This window comes from Salvelinus namaycush, chromosome 13 (assembly GCF_016432855.1).
Source record: "Salvelinus namaycush isolate Seneca chromosome 13, SaNama_1.0, whole genome shotgun sequence".
NCBI classification, from domain to species: domain Eukaryota; kingdom Metazoa; phylum Chordata; class Actinopteri; order Salmoniformes; family Salmonidae; genus Salvelinus; species Salvelinus namaycush.
Window position 1 is genome coordinate 21,868,501 of NC_052319.1, and position 16,167 is coordinate 21,884,667.

The 16,167-nt window shown below is 43.1% G+C and overlaps 1 protein-coding gene across 1 annotated transcript in view; it reads left to right on the top strand.

The window, feature by feature from the left end:
* The window catches only part of LOC120058329 (solute carrier family 49 member 4-like), a 67,878-nt gene extending 62,157 nt beyond the window's left edge, over window positions 1–5,721 (top strand). The window contains exon 9 of the mRNA XM_039006912.1: window positions 3,821–5,721. Coding sequence (XP_038862840.1) covers window positions 3,821–3,936 — 116 coding nt within the window. The 3' untranslated portion in view covers window positions 3,937–5,721. The remainder of the gene's footprint in view (window positions 1–3,820) is intronic.
* The last annotated feature ends 10,446 nt before the right edge of the window (window positions 5,722–16,167 follow it).

Here is a 16,167-nt window from a genome sequence, read left to right on the forward strand (position 1 = left end):
TATTAAACCGTCTTAATGTCTACCCACCCAGTCTGAACATTCTGACAGTAATAGAAAATAATTATTCTCATTTTGTTTCATTGAACGTTTTATGATTTCATTTCATTTATTTCTGGCTAATGTCAGCCAGTCAGCTAGCTCCGTTCCCCTAAAAAACAGCTCTGTAAAGTGAGAAGACATTTAACCAGCTCTGAAAAGCTACATCCATTTTAAAACGCAGCATTATCGGCCACAATTAGGAATAATTCTGGTATGATAAGCGGCTTTGGCTGATGGCGCAGGGTGAGGCGTCAATATAGCCAGAGGGAGAAGTGAAAACATCATTTCAATTGTCCTTTCTAACTGTCAGTTGGGTATTATCACTGAGCTACTGGAGCTATGATAGCCTGCATCAACGTATGTCCCCCAGAGGCTCTTTCATTATTCATGTACAGAAAGGGAAATAGATTCAGTCCACTCCTATTCCCCTGTGTATTGCTGTTCAAGCAACTTTCTACACACTACAGCCCCACCACTCCTCACTGACGATGTCAGAGGGACCATGACCGCACAAGCCACTTAGCCCTTTCTTTACCACCAAATACTTGTTGGTAAGCATACAAAGACACATTAGCATTCATTCAGACTCCACACCCGTTCACATATCTCTCCTCCCTTAATCTCCTATCTAAATGGATGAATCAGGCGCAGGCAGGCTGTGGTGACAACACAGTCAGAGAAACACAACTCCGTTAACAGGCCTCCACATCACTGCCACACCAACAGGCAACAGGTTACTGAGCTAACTTGATTAATGACTGTGCTACTGCACAATGGAACATCCTTCACCTTTTCACTTCTTCTTTTGTCTTTCACTGTGCTCTGGACCCACAGATGTTCTATCTCTGTCTCTCTCTCTGTCCACTGTGCTCTGGACCCACAGATGTTCTCTCTCTGTCCACTGTGCTCTGAACCCACAGATGTTCTCTCTCTGTCTCTCTCTCTGTCCACTGTGCTCTGGACCCACAGATGTTCTCTCTCTGTCCACTGTGCTCTGAACCCACAGATGTTCTCTCTCTCTGTCCACTGTGCTCTGAACCCACAGATGTTCTCTCTCTGTCCACTGTGTTCTGAACCCACAGATGTTCTCTCTCTGTCCACTGTGTTCTGGACCCACAGATGTTCTCTCTCTGTCCACTGTGTTCTGGACCCACAGACGTTCTCTCTCTGTCTCTCTCTGTCCACTGTGCTCTGAACCCACAGATGTTCTCTCTCTGTCTCTCTCTCTGTCCACTGTGCTCTGAACCCACAGATGTTCTCTCTCTGTCTCTCTCTCTGTCCACTGTGCTCTGAACCCACAGATGTTCTCTCTCTGTCCACTGTGTTCTGAACCCACAGATGTTCTCTCTCTGTCCACTGTGCTCTGGATCCACAGATGTTCTCTCTCTGTCCACTGTGCTCTGGACCCACAGATGTTCTCTCTCTGTCTACTGTGCTCTGGACCCACAGATGTTCTCTCTCTGTCTACTGTGTTCTGGACCCACAGATGTTCTCTCTCTGTCCACTGTGTTCTGGACCCACAGATGTTCTCTCTCTGTCCACTGTGTTCTGGACCCACAGACGTTCTCTCTCTGTCTCTCTCTGTCCACTGTGCTCTGAACCCACAAATGTTCTTTCTCTGTCTCTCTCTCTGTCCACTGTGTTCTGAACCCACAGATGTCCTCTCTCTCCACTGTGTTCTGGACCCACAGATGTTCTCTCTCTGTCCACTGTGCTCTGGACCCACAGATGTTCTCTCTCTGTCCACTGTGTTCTGCACCCACAGATGTTCTCTCTCTGTCCAATGTGCTCTGGATCCACAGATGTTCTCTCTCTCTGTCCAATGTGCTCTGGATCCACAGATGTTCTCTCTCTCTGTCCGCTGTGCTCTGAACCCACAGATGTTCTCTCTCTGTCCACTGTGCTCTGAACCCACAGATGTTCTCTCTCTGTCCACTGTGCTCTGGATCCACAGATGTTCACTCTTTCTGGCTTCAGGAAGAGGCTCTTTTTGTATCCTAGTGGAGACACAAATGAAAGGATAAGCAAGAAAAAATATTATTTTCCTTCACATTGTCCTGAGGAGGAGCCTCTCTCTTTCTTACTCTCTCCCTTATGTCCCCTTCCCCTCTGGACACTATGAATGTTTTCTGTGCAGGTATAGGCAGCAACAATAAGTGAAAGAGTAAGCCAAAAAGGCCTATTTTCTTTCTCCTGTGTGCAATGCACCCTTGTCTCCTTCACCTTACCCTGGTGGAGAGGTGGATCTATTCTGGCTGACTCACTCGGAGATGTGCCAGAGGGCCAAATCATATAATTTACCCAAACAGGCCAAACGGCTGACCTAGCTTGAGTCTCACTTCTCACCCATCGATTGAGCCGCTCACTTCAGGGGCAATTGATCAACTGCCTTATAGGACTGGGCAACTGAAATTGAAATGCCCTGCAGGGGGAATTAAGATGCATGCTCCACTCAGTTTGGTGTGTTTTGACCTCATTTCTCTATATTTAGTCCTGCTGGTTCTTTATCAGGGCCCTGCCAGCTGCTGGAGGGCTGTCATCTTCTACCTTATCAGGCCGTGTGGTTCCTGTCTTAGTGGTAGGGGTGCTGGGCACCCCGCTCAGTCTCTCTCTCTCTCGTTTAGTCTATCTGTTTCTCTCTCTCTCTCTCTCTCTCTGCTCTCTCTCTTTCTGTCTCTCTGTCTCTCTGTTTCTCTCTCTGCTCTCTCTCTCTCTTTCTGTCTCTGTTTCTCTCTCTCTCTGCTCTCTCTTTCTGTCTCTCTGCTCTCTCTCTCTCTTTCTGTCTCTCTCTCTGCTCTCTCTCTCTGCTCTCTCTTTCTGTCTCTGTTTCTCTCTCTGCTCTCTCTCTCTTTCTGTCTCTCTGTTTCTCTCTCTGCTCTCTCTCTCTCTTTCTGTCTCTCTGTTTCTCTCTTTCACTCTCTGGTCTCCCTCGCTCTCTCTGGTGACTCTCTTTCTCTGTATTCCGTCTCTCTCTCTCCCTCTCTTTCTCGTTCTCTCTCTCCCCCCACCCACACCTCTGCATCATGTTGAGAGGGCATGCCTAGTGCTGTGCAGCTGAAAGGAGACCTATCGATTTCTTTCTGGGGCAGTAACAGGAAGTAATGTGTCTGTCAAGTGTGTGTGTGTGTGTGTGTGTGTGTGTGTGTGTGTGTGTGTGTGTGTGTGTGTGTGTGTGTGTGTGTGTGTGTCTGTGTGTGTGTGTGTGTGTGTGTGTGTGTGTGTGTGTGTGTGTGTGTGTGTGTGTGTGTGTGTGTTGAGGTAGAACCATGGCTCACACCAATTAGTCCCACTCTACACGTGTCTTTCCATTACCTCTTCATTACAGGCTAGCTAGGGCCACTGGCGCTTAAACAGCAAAACAGGAGGGAAAAGGAAAAACATTGGGGTTCAAGTTTAGTTCAATGCTGAAAGGGAAAACAGGCCATTACTGACATTATTTAGATGCATGACACAAAGTTCAGCCAATTTCTGAACGATGTCACCCTCTAGTCTACACATTGCATGATTAGGGCTTGTTTTGAGTCAACGGACATGAATAACTTCCACACATTAAACTATTAGAACACGTTATACTACTACTATTGCATGTCGTTGGTTGGGTTTATACACAGTCATGAAGTCAATACTTTAACTATATGATTGGTTGTTCTTGTCGTCTGTTATAAAGGTCATTGTGATGTACAGTAGTGTACCGGTGATGTCTTGCCTGCAGTGAGCATAGAGGAACAGATGTAATGAGTAACCTTCAGTGATCTAATGAACCTTTTCCATCTCTCCTCAGAGTTGTCGTGGCTAAACTGGTGTTTGACGGGCTCCTGTGCCTTCAGCCTCGTCCTCATCCTCTTCTTCAGGGAATCCTACGACCGCCTCTACCTAGACGTCTTTGTCTCAGTCTGACACACACAAAAAGACTGGAACAAGAGGAGAACAAAGACAGGAACATTTGAAACACACTGCACAGAGAAGAAGAGGAAGAAAAAATAGATTTCAGAAGTGCAACCTTGCGCTCTTTTACGTTTTAAGTATAACTGTAGTTGTAAACGTGTAATATGACGGTGATTCATTGTGATTTCCTTGTAGCCAATGAGAAGCACCAGCCAAGGGCCTCAGACAATTAGTCATTAATGTTAACTCTTTATCAGTGTCGGTCTATTGGTCCTCTGATGCAGCATTGTCTTGTCTTTTTTTATAATGTAAACTACAGTGGGACCTGGTCATGGCATGATGAGGGACTGTTGTTGTCTAAAGATGCACTCTGTGGCAGGTGTGGCCTAGCTGTCCTCTGATCTTAATGAGAGAAGAGAGGCCTGATTGGCTGAGTAGCTCTAGCAGCCAATCAGCAAGCCCCACCGTGCCAGTCTGTGCTAACAAGGGACCATATAGCATTTTATTGTCACTCATAACTGCTGGTTATGAATTGCAGGGGGGTAAAACTGTCAAACTAAGCTCTTTTGTAGAATTACCTGTGATATTACATGTCTTTTAATAGTGACATATGGTCGCCTGTTTTTACTATATCCCCCTCTCTCAAGACTTATGCAAGACATTTTTTCTCCCTATGGGATTGAATTGATTGGAGGCCGTGCAGGTTCCTGCCAGTGTCATCGGCTATGATTGGACACCACCCTGGTGCACGCCAGTGTCTTGGGATATGATTGGATGAGCCCCAGAGACCGCCTCTCTCTGCATGCAAAGTCACTGCTTTAAACTCTCATCTCTGTGTGTGTCGAGGCTCTGCTGGTCTCCTGGTGTTACCACACAATCCGTTTTAATGAGCAGTTCAGAATATGGATGTTGGAAGTAGCAGTTTCCCCGTGTCATTCTGACCTTCCAGCTGACAGCAGGAGTCAGACATTTTGGTTTGGAGTTGGTTAATATGCAGACGAACATTTCAAAATTGTCAAATGTTTTTTGTTGTAGCTGTTTACAGTTTGTTATACTATATAGGAGATTTTTGAATTTTGAACTAAACTTGTTTCAGTGAGAAAGGCATGTTTTTAAAAATGGTTTTAACGTGAAATATTTCTCAGTAGAAATGTCCATTATTATTTCAGATATGTATTTATTGAGGGATCAGAACACTAACACAGTAGATACAGAGACAAATACAAAGACTCTGTAATGGAATATGTGAATACTGCTGCTGCACAGCTGAGACTGTGGCTGATTCTGTGGAAACCACAAACTATTAAGTCACTTAATAAGTCACTTATTAAGTCCCCAAGAAGCTGCTCTACATCTACCGCACAACATTCACCAGCAGTAGTCACTGTGCTGAGGACACTGACAACAAGAGGCAGGTAGTGGTTCGGTAAGCACCTCCTTGCCTGGATGGTCAGGGATGGACTTGGAGGGGATGCTTACTTTCCCACAGAGAAATAACACAGATATTGAACTGATGTTCAACATGAAAAAGAAGGGAACGGGAAAAAACCACCTTTGCCCAGATTGTGGAGTGACTGGTCCTGAAAGGCACTAATCTACAAGGGACTTAAACAGGGAACTTATTTTTTCAACATGCCCCCTGCCCGTGCACAAGTGGGGGTACTCCCCAAAACCACTCACCAACTCCCATTACTCGGCTGTGCCACAGACAAACCACAGAAAATATGTTTTTCCTGGGTGATACTGTATATAGTATGTACAGTTGAAGTCGGAAATTTACATACACCTTAGCCAAATACATTTAACTTCTACTTGGTCACAATCCCGGATCCGGGAGCACCCTCATCAGTAAAAAAGCTGACTAGCATAGCCTAGCATAGCGCCACAAGTAAATACTACCATCTAAATATCATTAAATCACAAGTCCAAGACACCAGATGAAAGATACACATCTTGTGAATCCAGCCATCATTTCTGATTTTTAAAATGTTTTACAGGGAAGACACAATATGTATTTCTATTAGCTAACCACGATAGCAAAAGACACAACTTTTTTTTCCCACCATTTTTTTCCTGCATAGTTAGCTATCACAAATTCGACCAAATAAAGACATAAATAGTCACTAACCAAGAAACAACTTCATCAGATGACAGTCTGATAACATATTTATTGTATAGCATATGTTTTGTTAGAAAAATGTGCATATTTCAGGTATAAATCATAGTTTTACATTGCAGCCACCATCACAACTCTCACCAAAGCAACTAGAATAACTACAGAGACCAACGTGAATTACCTAAATACTCATCATAAAACATTTATGAAAAATACACAGCGTACAGCAAATGAAAGACAAAGATCTTGTGAATCCAGCCAATATTTCAGATTTTTACAGCGAAAACACAATATAGCATTATATTAGCTTACTACAATAGCCAACCACACAACAGCATTGATTCAAGCCAACAATAGCGATAACGAATAAACCAGCAAAAGATATACATTTTTTCACTAACCTTCTCAAACTTCTTCAGATGACAGTCCTATAACATCATATTACACAATACATATAGAGTTTGTTCGAAAATGTGCATATTTAGCGGCACAAATCGTGGTTATACAATGAGAATAGTAGCCAAGCTGCCAACAAAATGTCGGGAGAAATCTTGGGAGAGCCACCTAATCTAATCAATAACTAATCATAAACTTGACTAAAAAATACAGGTTGGACAGCAAATGAAAGATACATTAGTTCTTAATGCAACCGCTGTGTTAGATTTTTAAAATTAACGTTACTACGACATACAGCGTGCGTTAAAGCGAGACCGCACCGAAATGAATGGCGGAATAGTAGTTTGACATTTTTCAACAGAACAACGAATTAACATCATAAATAGTTCTTACTTTTTGATGAGATTCCATCAGAATCTTGGGCAAGTTGTCCTTTGTCCAGAAGAATCGTTGCTCGGTTGTAGATTGTCGCCTTCAACTTTGGAATTAGCAGTAAACATTAGCCATGTGGCGAAGACGTGCCCAACTCACTATAACGCAGCACTAAGAAAATTCCGAAGATCGCAATATACTGATATAAAATGATATAACTCGGTTTAAAATAACTACATTATGACGTTTTTAACACCTATATCGAATAAAATCAGAGCCGGATATATCTAAGGCCTATAACGAGAGCTTTCCAGAACGCCATCCTGAGGTCTGTCTTGCGTCATGGCGAATGTTGAAAAGAGTGTACCCCACGTACCAAGACCCTTTATATGGCCTCAGATCTGCCTAGCAACTCCATTCCAATTCTCACTGCTTGCTGACATCTAGGGGAAGGCGTATGCAGTGCATGTCGACCAATAGAATACATGCAAATTAATAAACTGACCCTAGAACAGAGTGCCTGATTTCAGATTTCTCACTTCCTGACAGGAAGTTTGCTCCAACTTGAGTTCTGTTTTACTCACAGATATAATTCAAACGGTTTTAGAAACTAGAGAGTGTTTTCTATCCAATAGTAATAATAATATGCATATTGTACGAGCAAGAATTGAGTACGAGGCAGTTTAATTTTGGAACGAATTTTTACAAAGTGAAAACAGCACCCCCTATTGAGAAAAGGTTTTAAACTCAGTTTTTCACAATTCCTGACATTTAATCAGACAAAACATTCCCTGTCTTAGGTCAGTTAGGATCACCACTTTATTTAAGGATGTGAAATGTCAGAATAATAGTAGAGAGAATGATTTATTTCAGCTTTTATTTCTTTCATCACATTCCCAGTGGGTCAGAAGATACACTCAATTAGTATTTGGTAGCATTGCCTTTAAATTGTTTAACTTGGGTCAAATTTTTCAGGTAGCCTTCCACAAGCTTCCCCCAATAAGTTGGGTGAATTTTGGCACATTCCTCCTGACAGAGCTGGTGTAACTGAGTCAGGTTTTTAGGCCTCCTTGCGCGCGCACACTTTTTCAGTTCTGCCACAAATTATCAATGGGATTGAGGTCAGGACTTTGTGATGGCCACTCCAATACCTTGACTTTGTTGTCCTTAAGCCATTTTGCCACAACTTTGGAAGTATGCCTCGGGTCAATGTCCATTTGGAAGACCCATTTGCGACCAAGCTTTAACTTCCTGACTGATGTCTTGAGATGTTGCTTCAATATATCCACCTAATTTTCCTACTTCATGATGCCATCCATTTTGTGAAGTACACCAGTCCCTCCTGCAGCAAAGCACCCCCACAACATGATGCTGCCACCCCCGTGCTTCATGGTTGGGATGGTTTTCTTCGGCTTGCAAGCTTCCCCCTTTTTCCTCCAAACATAATGATGGTCATTGTGGCCAAACAGTTCTATTTTTGTTTCGTCAGTTCAGAGGACATTTCTCCAAAAGTACGATCTTTATCCCCATGTGCAGTTGAAACCATAGTCTGGCTTTTTTATGGTGGTTTTGGAGCACTGGCTTCTTCCTTGCTGAGCGGCCTTTCAGGTTATGTCGATATAGGACTCGTTTTACTGTGGATATAGATACTTTTGTACCTGTTTCCTCCAGCATCTTCATAAGGTCCTTTGCTGTTGTTCTGGGATTGATTTGCACTTTTCGCACCAAAGTACGTTCATCTCTAGGAGACGGAACGCATCTCCTTCCTGAGAGGTATGACGGCTGCGTGGTCCCATGGTGTTTATACTTGTGTACTATTGTTTGTACAGATGAACATGGTACCTTCAGGCGTTTGGAAATTGCTCCCAAGGATGAACCAGACTTGTGGAGGTCTACAATTATTTTCTGAGGTCTTGGCTGATTTCTTTTGATTTTCCCATGATGTCACGTAAAGAGGCACTGAGTTTGAAGGTAGGCCTTGAAATACATCCACAGGTACACCTCCAATTGACTCAAATTATGTCAATTAGCCTACCAGAAGCTTCTAAAGCCATGACATAATTTTCTGGAATTTTCCAAGCTGTTTAAATGCACAGTCAACTTAGTGTATGTAAACTTCTGACCCACTGGAATTGTGATAGTGAAATAATCTGTCTGTAAACAATTGTTGGAAAAATGACTTGTCACGCACAAATTAGATGTCCTAACCGACTTGCTGAAACTATAGTTTGTTAACAAGACATTTGTGGAGTGGTTGAAAAACAAGTTTTAATGACTCCAACCTAAGTGTATGTAAACTTCCGACTTCAACTATATGTTCTGAATGGCGTTTGTCCTTTCCTTTCTCCTTGTTATTTTTTTAACTCCCCTTGTACAGTAAGAGTTTTTCTCTTTACCTCGTGGGGTCGTTCCACCAATTCGGTGCCTTTTGAGAACTGTAACTTGGTTAACAAAGAAAAAATAATAATTTCACCTAATTTTAACATTCTGTCAGAGCACATGTTCAGTTCATAAAAACACATTTTCCCATCTTAATAGGTAAAATTACAAATATATTTCTAGCCTGTCTATGTATGGGTAACAGGGTTGACATGTTATGCTTGATCCGCTCAGAGTAGAACCATCTCACCTGCTTTTACGCTATGATTTGATTTGATGATTTGATGATTTGATTTGGCTATTAGATGTTTAATGTTTCTTTTGAAAAAAATATTTAAAAGAAAGAGTTTCACCATATTACAATGAGAGTTCAGTTCACGTTACAGGGTTGACCTTTAGAATGAGGGACAGATGTAAATGAATCCCTAATCACACAAAATAAATAATCATCTTCAGAAATTACTTTGTCAAAGCAACAAAATAACTAGGGCTTTACAATGATGGTGAGAACCTGTGGGGATTAAGTGGGTTAAAAATCTTCCTAGAAGTCAGAGGGAAGACAGAGGGACATGTCAAAATGCTGAATTGTGGCACTTAATCAAGACTTTATTTATTTATTCATTCAGATTGATTAAATTCTACATGTGGTCTATGTTAAAGGGCACTTCATTTAATATAACAGGCTTTTGAAATGCAATATTGTTGCACAATTTCTACTTAAAATATCAAAGGGACGCCAAAGGCACTCTTCGTGGAACGACCCAGTGATAGAACACTTTGTTTTGTCTTTATGCTCTTTACCTTCAAAACCTTGTGATATGTTGCCTTAATTCCCTGTGATCTGTGCATTCTGTCCTCTCCACCCACTCTGTGATGAGGTAGTCAGTATGTGTACAATAGTGAAACTCGTTCCTATTACACTGCTTATCATGTGTTTTGGGGGTATAGGTGTTATTGTCCTGTAAAAACAAATGTATGTGAGATTTTAAGCAGCTTATTAAAAATACATTTTGAAATACAGTATACCCACTTCTCTTCTCCTCCATCATCCACTCTTCTCCTCCCCTTCATGTTCTATTTCACAATGAATGCAACTGCAGACCAAGTGTAAAAGTACAAAAAACTGCAGGACATTTCACCTTCTTTTCTTCCAGGAAATGTCAGCACTCATTTCCCCATTTCCAGTTAATGAAACAAATGAAGATCAACATACATGACCTCACTAGTGTAAAGTCCACGAAGACGCCTATTCCGTCTAGAAGACACACACAAGACCCTCTCCCAGCTGTGCCTGAAGTCATATGTAGGCTACGATCAGGGCTGAATATTGGACTCTGGGGTCCCCATGCATGCAAAGGGAGGTGACCTGCTCTGGCTCATTCTGACTCACTGGCTCTCTGGATACACTAGATGCTATGATTGATTTTAGTTGCAGAGATTCTCTCTTTCTCTCTCACTCATGTTTCTCTCTCCTCAATGGAGAGATTTGTTATCTGACCCATAGGTGTGTGTGTCTGATTGATCTCTCTCCTAACCCCTCTGTCAGGTGTTGGAGTTGAGTGCAAGATGTCCTCAAAGACAAGAGATAGAAGCTACTGGGAAGCTGTATGTCCCAGATCTGGATAGCCTGGTCCCACTCTGTGCTGTCTTACCAACTTCTTGTGACAAAGACCATAAGAGTTGGCAAGACAGCACAAACAGATCTGAGACCAGGCTATGGTGCAGCACAGCACTCTGCATCATGGTGTGCCTCAGCCTGGATCAGAACACGCAATACACAGTGCTCATGACCCAGGGGGTGAACTGGAATTCAACAGTACTCTGTGGCAGTGGTTCCCACGCTGTGGGTCGGGGCCCTCTTGGGGATCGTGGCAGGTGTCCAGGTGGGTCGCGGGATGACATTGCCCAAATGTTTTCAGAAATACATTTTAGGGATAGAAAAACGCTTTCAGTGTAAACTTAAATGACTAAAACCAAGTAAAAAGTATGTTGAAAAGATAATGGACCTCTATATTTTTTAATAATAGCCTATAGTCTTTAAGAATTTCCAATCAACAAAATAAAAGCTTGACAATCAGAGCCCCATTGATTTTGAGCATAAGAACACAACATTAGCCATGTAAAAATGTGTAGAATTGGATGAAATTAGCTTAAAAACTGCAATATTTTCTCTCAAGTTCTATGGCAAAATGCGTATAATTGCAGGAAATTGGCTTTAAAACTGCAACATTTTCTTTCAGCTCCATAACAGGATGTGTGGAATTGCAGGAGTTTAGCTTTGAACCTGCAAATATATTTTTTTAATTCTTTGTTTTGTGTACGTTTTTTTCACTGCTCAAACGTTATGGTGGGTCGCGAATCAGACACCTCAGTTGGTGGGTCATGAAGCAAAACCGTTTGGGAACCCCTGCTCTATGTGAATAGAGAGGGCCTCAGTCAAACACACAATTATTTAGCTTTTAGGGTAATTGGATTGCAGTTCATTGCATCAGTGCAAAAGGCAAGAATAGTATTTATACTGTAGTGTAGTAAGCGTGGATGCAGGAGCCTCCATGTTATATTGTCAGAGAGAGAGAGATAGGGCAATGATGCAGACAGTTTCAATTGTTCAGGAAAACAAAACACAACAATTTGCCTGTTTAACACACACACACAACACACACAACACAAACACATCTTTGTTGTTGACAGCAGGTCTGTTGGGAGCAGAGAAGCCTGTTGGAAACAATAGTTTTCATTGTCTGACAAGCAATTTGGAGATTTTCTTTTTGGCTTTGTTCTCTCTCTGTCTTTCTATTCCCCCGTTGTTGTTCCTGTCTGTCATAGATTTTGAGACCAAATGGCTGGCTGGTAGAAAATAGGCCTCCCTGTCTGTCCAAGTGACATTTTTATACCCCATCATTTGTTTTCCATTCCAACTGCCACTCTTCATATCTGTGTTGTTTCTTTTATGATATCGGTAGTTTTTCCCCCCTTATTTTTTATGGAAAAAACGCTTTGCTTCCCTCCATCCTTGGCAAGCATGCAAGTCTCCTGTGTCTCTGTCTCCTTGGGACTCCCTTAGCTACAGTATGTGTCTTAACTGAAAACCTTGGATTATGAAAAATGGGCTACGCTTTCAAATGGCTCATTTAGCATAAATGCTATCATATTGGCTGTAACTTATCTTCTACATATTACTGGCCTGTAGTGTTGATGAGGATGGATGGGTTTAGGGGCCGGAGCTACGAGCTGCATGACAGCTGGATCCTAATTGGAGTATCCATCATGAGTGACTTTGAGGTGTATACACACACATGCAAACACACACACACCATCAGAAGTGACTTTGAGGTGTTCCCTAGCATGTGTCTGGTACCCTCCAGCCTCTATCTTTTGGGGACATATATTTAAATAAATCCCAACATGTATACAATTTTAACCAGAAGACTGAGGATGGGGGGATAAGGGAGACAGAGGAGAAGGAAACAGATGGCCTTGTATGGATGTGTGTGAGGGGCATACTTGGAAGGAGATTAGCAGCTGGCAATATATAAAGAAATTCCAGGCCCCATATTCATAAAGTGTCTCAGAGTACCTCATCTAGGATCATATCCCCCTTGTCCTATTCATTATGATCTAAAAGGCAAAACTGATCCCAGATCAGCACTCCTACTCTGAGACGCTTTATGAATATGTTAGATGTTAGACATTTTACTTTTGATTTCATCTTTTGACTTCCTCTTAAGATAGCTAGACAACCACATATCACAGCCTCAGTTTGTCGGGGCATGGACTCTACAAATTGTCAAAAGCGTCTATGGTACAAACTCTCTTTTCCTGTCCACCCCAAAAAGAGCTACAGTACATCAATATTTTCAACACTTCCATTTCTAACTGTAAAGGGTTGAGAAGAAAAAGCAAGCAGACAGCCAGACCAGAGTTCAGTCTCCTAACTGTAATGTGGGGAGACAAGGCCTAACGGAATCAGCATGTCCTCAGAGTAAAGGCAATTATGATAACCAGGCAGGCGAAAACGCCACGGCCAGGAGAACACTGGACTCTTTGATCTAGCAGGCTTCCTACTTAAATCACACACACCTACAGAGCGATGCATGCCTTTCTTAGCTAATGCAAACAGGCTCACAGAAAGTCACCCCAGAAGCCTGGCTATACCTCTGTGGATTCCTGGGGAGCAGTGTCTTGCATGCACTCACACACAGATGCACTCACGCACACACATACAGACCTTCTCCTCCTCCCTTCCCTTCCCCTCATCAAAAATGAACATGTTTTTTGTTTTGTTACATGTGGCTACCGGACAGCACGGTTACCTTTGATTGCTGTGTTCAGACAATGTGACTCAGCACCCTGAACAAAGTTTAGGAGGGGGTACAGCCAGGGACTAGCTTAATTTCTACCTCTGGATGAAAACGTTGCAACCAGGGTTTGGCTGACTAGTGAATGTCTGAGAGCTGCAGTCAGCAGGCGACTGGACAACTGGGAGTTCATGGTGGCTCAGCAGGGGTTTGGGTGACTGAACGGTTGGGAGCTGCAAATGCACAGTCAGTAGGCAACTGAGCCACCATGGTGGATCAGGTACTTAGTTTCCTTTGTCCCTCTGAATGATGTGGCAGTCAGAGTTTTGGGTAGGGAATGTCTGTGGGGGATGTAAAGGTACAGTTAGTAGGCGACTGAGGGTCCATGATGGATCCGCAGGGAATTGGGTGACTGACTGGGAAAGAGACAGTCAGAGGTGTACTCAGTGGAAAACTGGGCATCCATGGTGGATCAGTAGAGGTTTGGGTGACTGAATAGCTGGGGGATGCAGAGGCGCAGTGGGCTACAGCTTCGTCCCTCTGGATAAAAACATGTCAGGGTTTAGGTAGGAAACGGCTGGGGGAGAGTCAGAGGTACATTCATTCAAAGGTGCAATCAGCAGCCAACTGGGCGTCCAATGTGTGTGTCACCAGTTTCATTAACCTATAGTCCCCTGTCCCTGTGGCATGGCGGAGTGGCACTGAGACCTCTGCTGTGACCGGCTGCTGTCACAACAGCTGTCCCAGACCATCACCGGCCTGGCGCTGACGTCAAGGACTCTAAGTCAGATGGGCTCCAAGTATCTGTCACACACAAGAGGGAAGTTTCTCTACTGCTGCTCTCTTAGAGGAGGGGAGAGAGAGGGGGAGAGAAAGTAGGAGAGAGAGAGAGAGAAAGAGAAAGTGATGAATATTGAGGTAGAGTGCTTGAAGATGGAAGTAGCATCTCTCTCTCTCATTCGGAAAGTATTTAGACCCCTTGACTTTTTCCACATTTTTTTATGTTTACAGCCTTATTCTAAAATTGATTAAATTGTTTTTTTTCCCTCATCAATCTACAGTCAATACCCCATAATGACAAAGTGAAAACAGGTTTTTAGAAATTTTAGCAAATGTATTACAAATAAAAAACTGAAATATTACATTTACATAAGTACTCAGACCCTTTGCTATGAAACTTGAAATTAAACTCAGGTGCATCCTGTTTCCATTGATCATCCTTAAGATGTTTCTACAACTTGATTGGAGTTCACCTGTGGTAAATTCAATTGATTGGACATGATTTGGAAAGGCACACACCTGTCTATGTAAGGTCCCACAGTTGACAGTACATGTCAGAGCAAAAACCAAGCCATGAGGTCAAATGAATTGTTTGTAGAGCTCAGAGACAAGATTGTGTCGAGACACAGTTCTGGGGAAGGGTACCAAGACATTTATGCAGCATTGAAGGTCCCCAAGAACACAGTGGCCTCCATAATTCTTAAATGGAAGAAGTTTGGAACCACCAAGACTTTTCCTAGAGTTGGCCGCCCGGCCAAACTGAGCAATCAGGGGAGAAGGGCCTTGGTCAGGGAGGTGACCAATAACCCGATGGTCACTCTGACAAAGCCCCAGAGTTCCTCTGTGGAGATGGGAGAACCTTCCAGAAGGACAACCATGTCTGCATCACCACCAATCAGGCCTTTATGGTAGAGTGGCCAGACAGAAGCCACTTCTCAGTAAAAGGCACATGACAGCCCACTTGGAGTTTGCCAAAAGGCAACTAAAGGACTCTCAGACCATGAGAAACAAGATTGCCTGGTCTGATGAAACCAAGATTGTACTCTTTGACCTGAATGCCAAGCGTCACGTCTGGAGGAAACCAGGCACCACTCATCACCTGGCCAATACCATCCCTACGGTGAACTGTGGTGGTGGCAGCATCATGCTGTGGGGATGTTTTTCAGCGGCAGGGACTGGGAGACTAGTCAGGATAGAGGGAAAGATGAACGGAGCGAAGTACAGAGAGATCCTTGTTGAAAACTTGCTCCAGAGCGCTCAGGACCTCAGACTGGGGCGAAGGTTCACCTTCCAACAGGTCAACAACCCTAAGCACACAGCCAAGACAACGCAGGAGTGGCTTCGGGACAAGTCTCTGAATGTCCTTGAGTGGCCATGCCAGAGCCCAGACTTCAACCTGGTTGAACAACCTGACAGAGCTTGAGAGGATCTGCAGAGAAGAATGGGAGACTCCCCAAATACAGGTGGGCCAAGCTTGTAGTGTCATACCCAAGAAGACTCTAGGCTGTAATCGCTACCAAACGTGCTTCAACAAAGTACTGAGTAAAGGGTCTGAATACTGAATACATATGGAAATGTCATATTTCAATTTTTTTAATATAGAAATTTGCAAAAAAATTCTAAAAACCGGTTTTTGCTTGGTCATTATGGGCTCTTTTGTGTAGATTAATGGGGGGGGGGGGGGGGGGGAATTTAATCCATTTTAGAATAAGGCTGTAAAGTAACAAAATGTGGAAAAAGTAAAGGGGTCTGAATACTTATATATATACATATCTTGTGCTGCCGATGAGCGCGCCTGGACCCTGTCTGTTAAGTTCCCTTCTGTGAGGTGACTGCAGCCAGTACACTCACAATTGGACACTGGGATTGAAACACATTGCCTCGCAGAGGGAGTGGCTTACA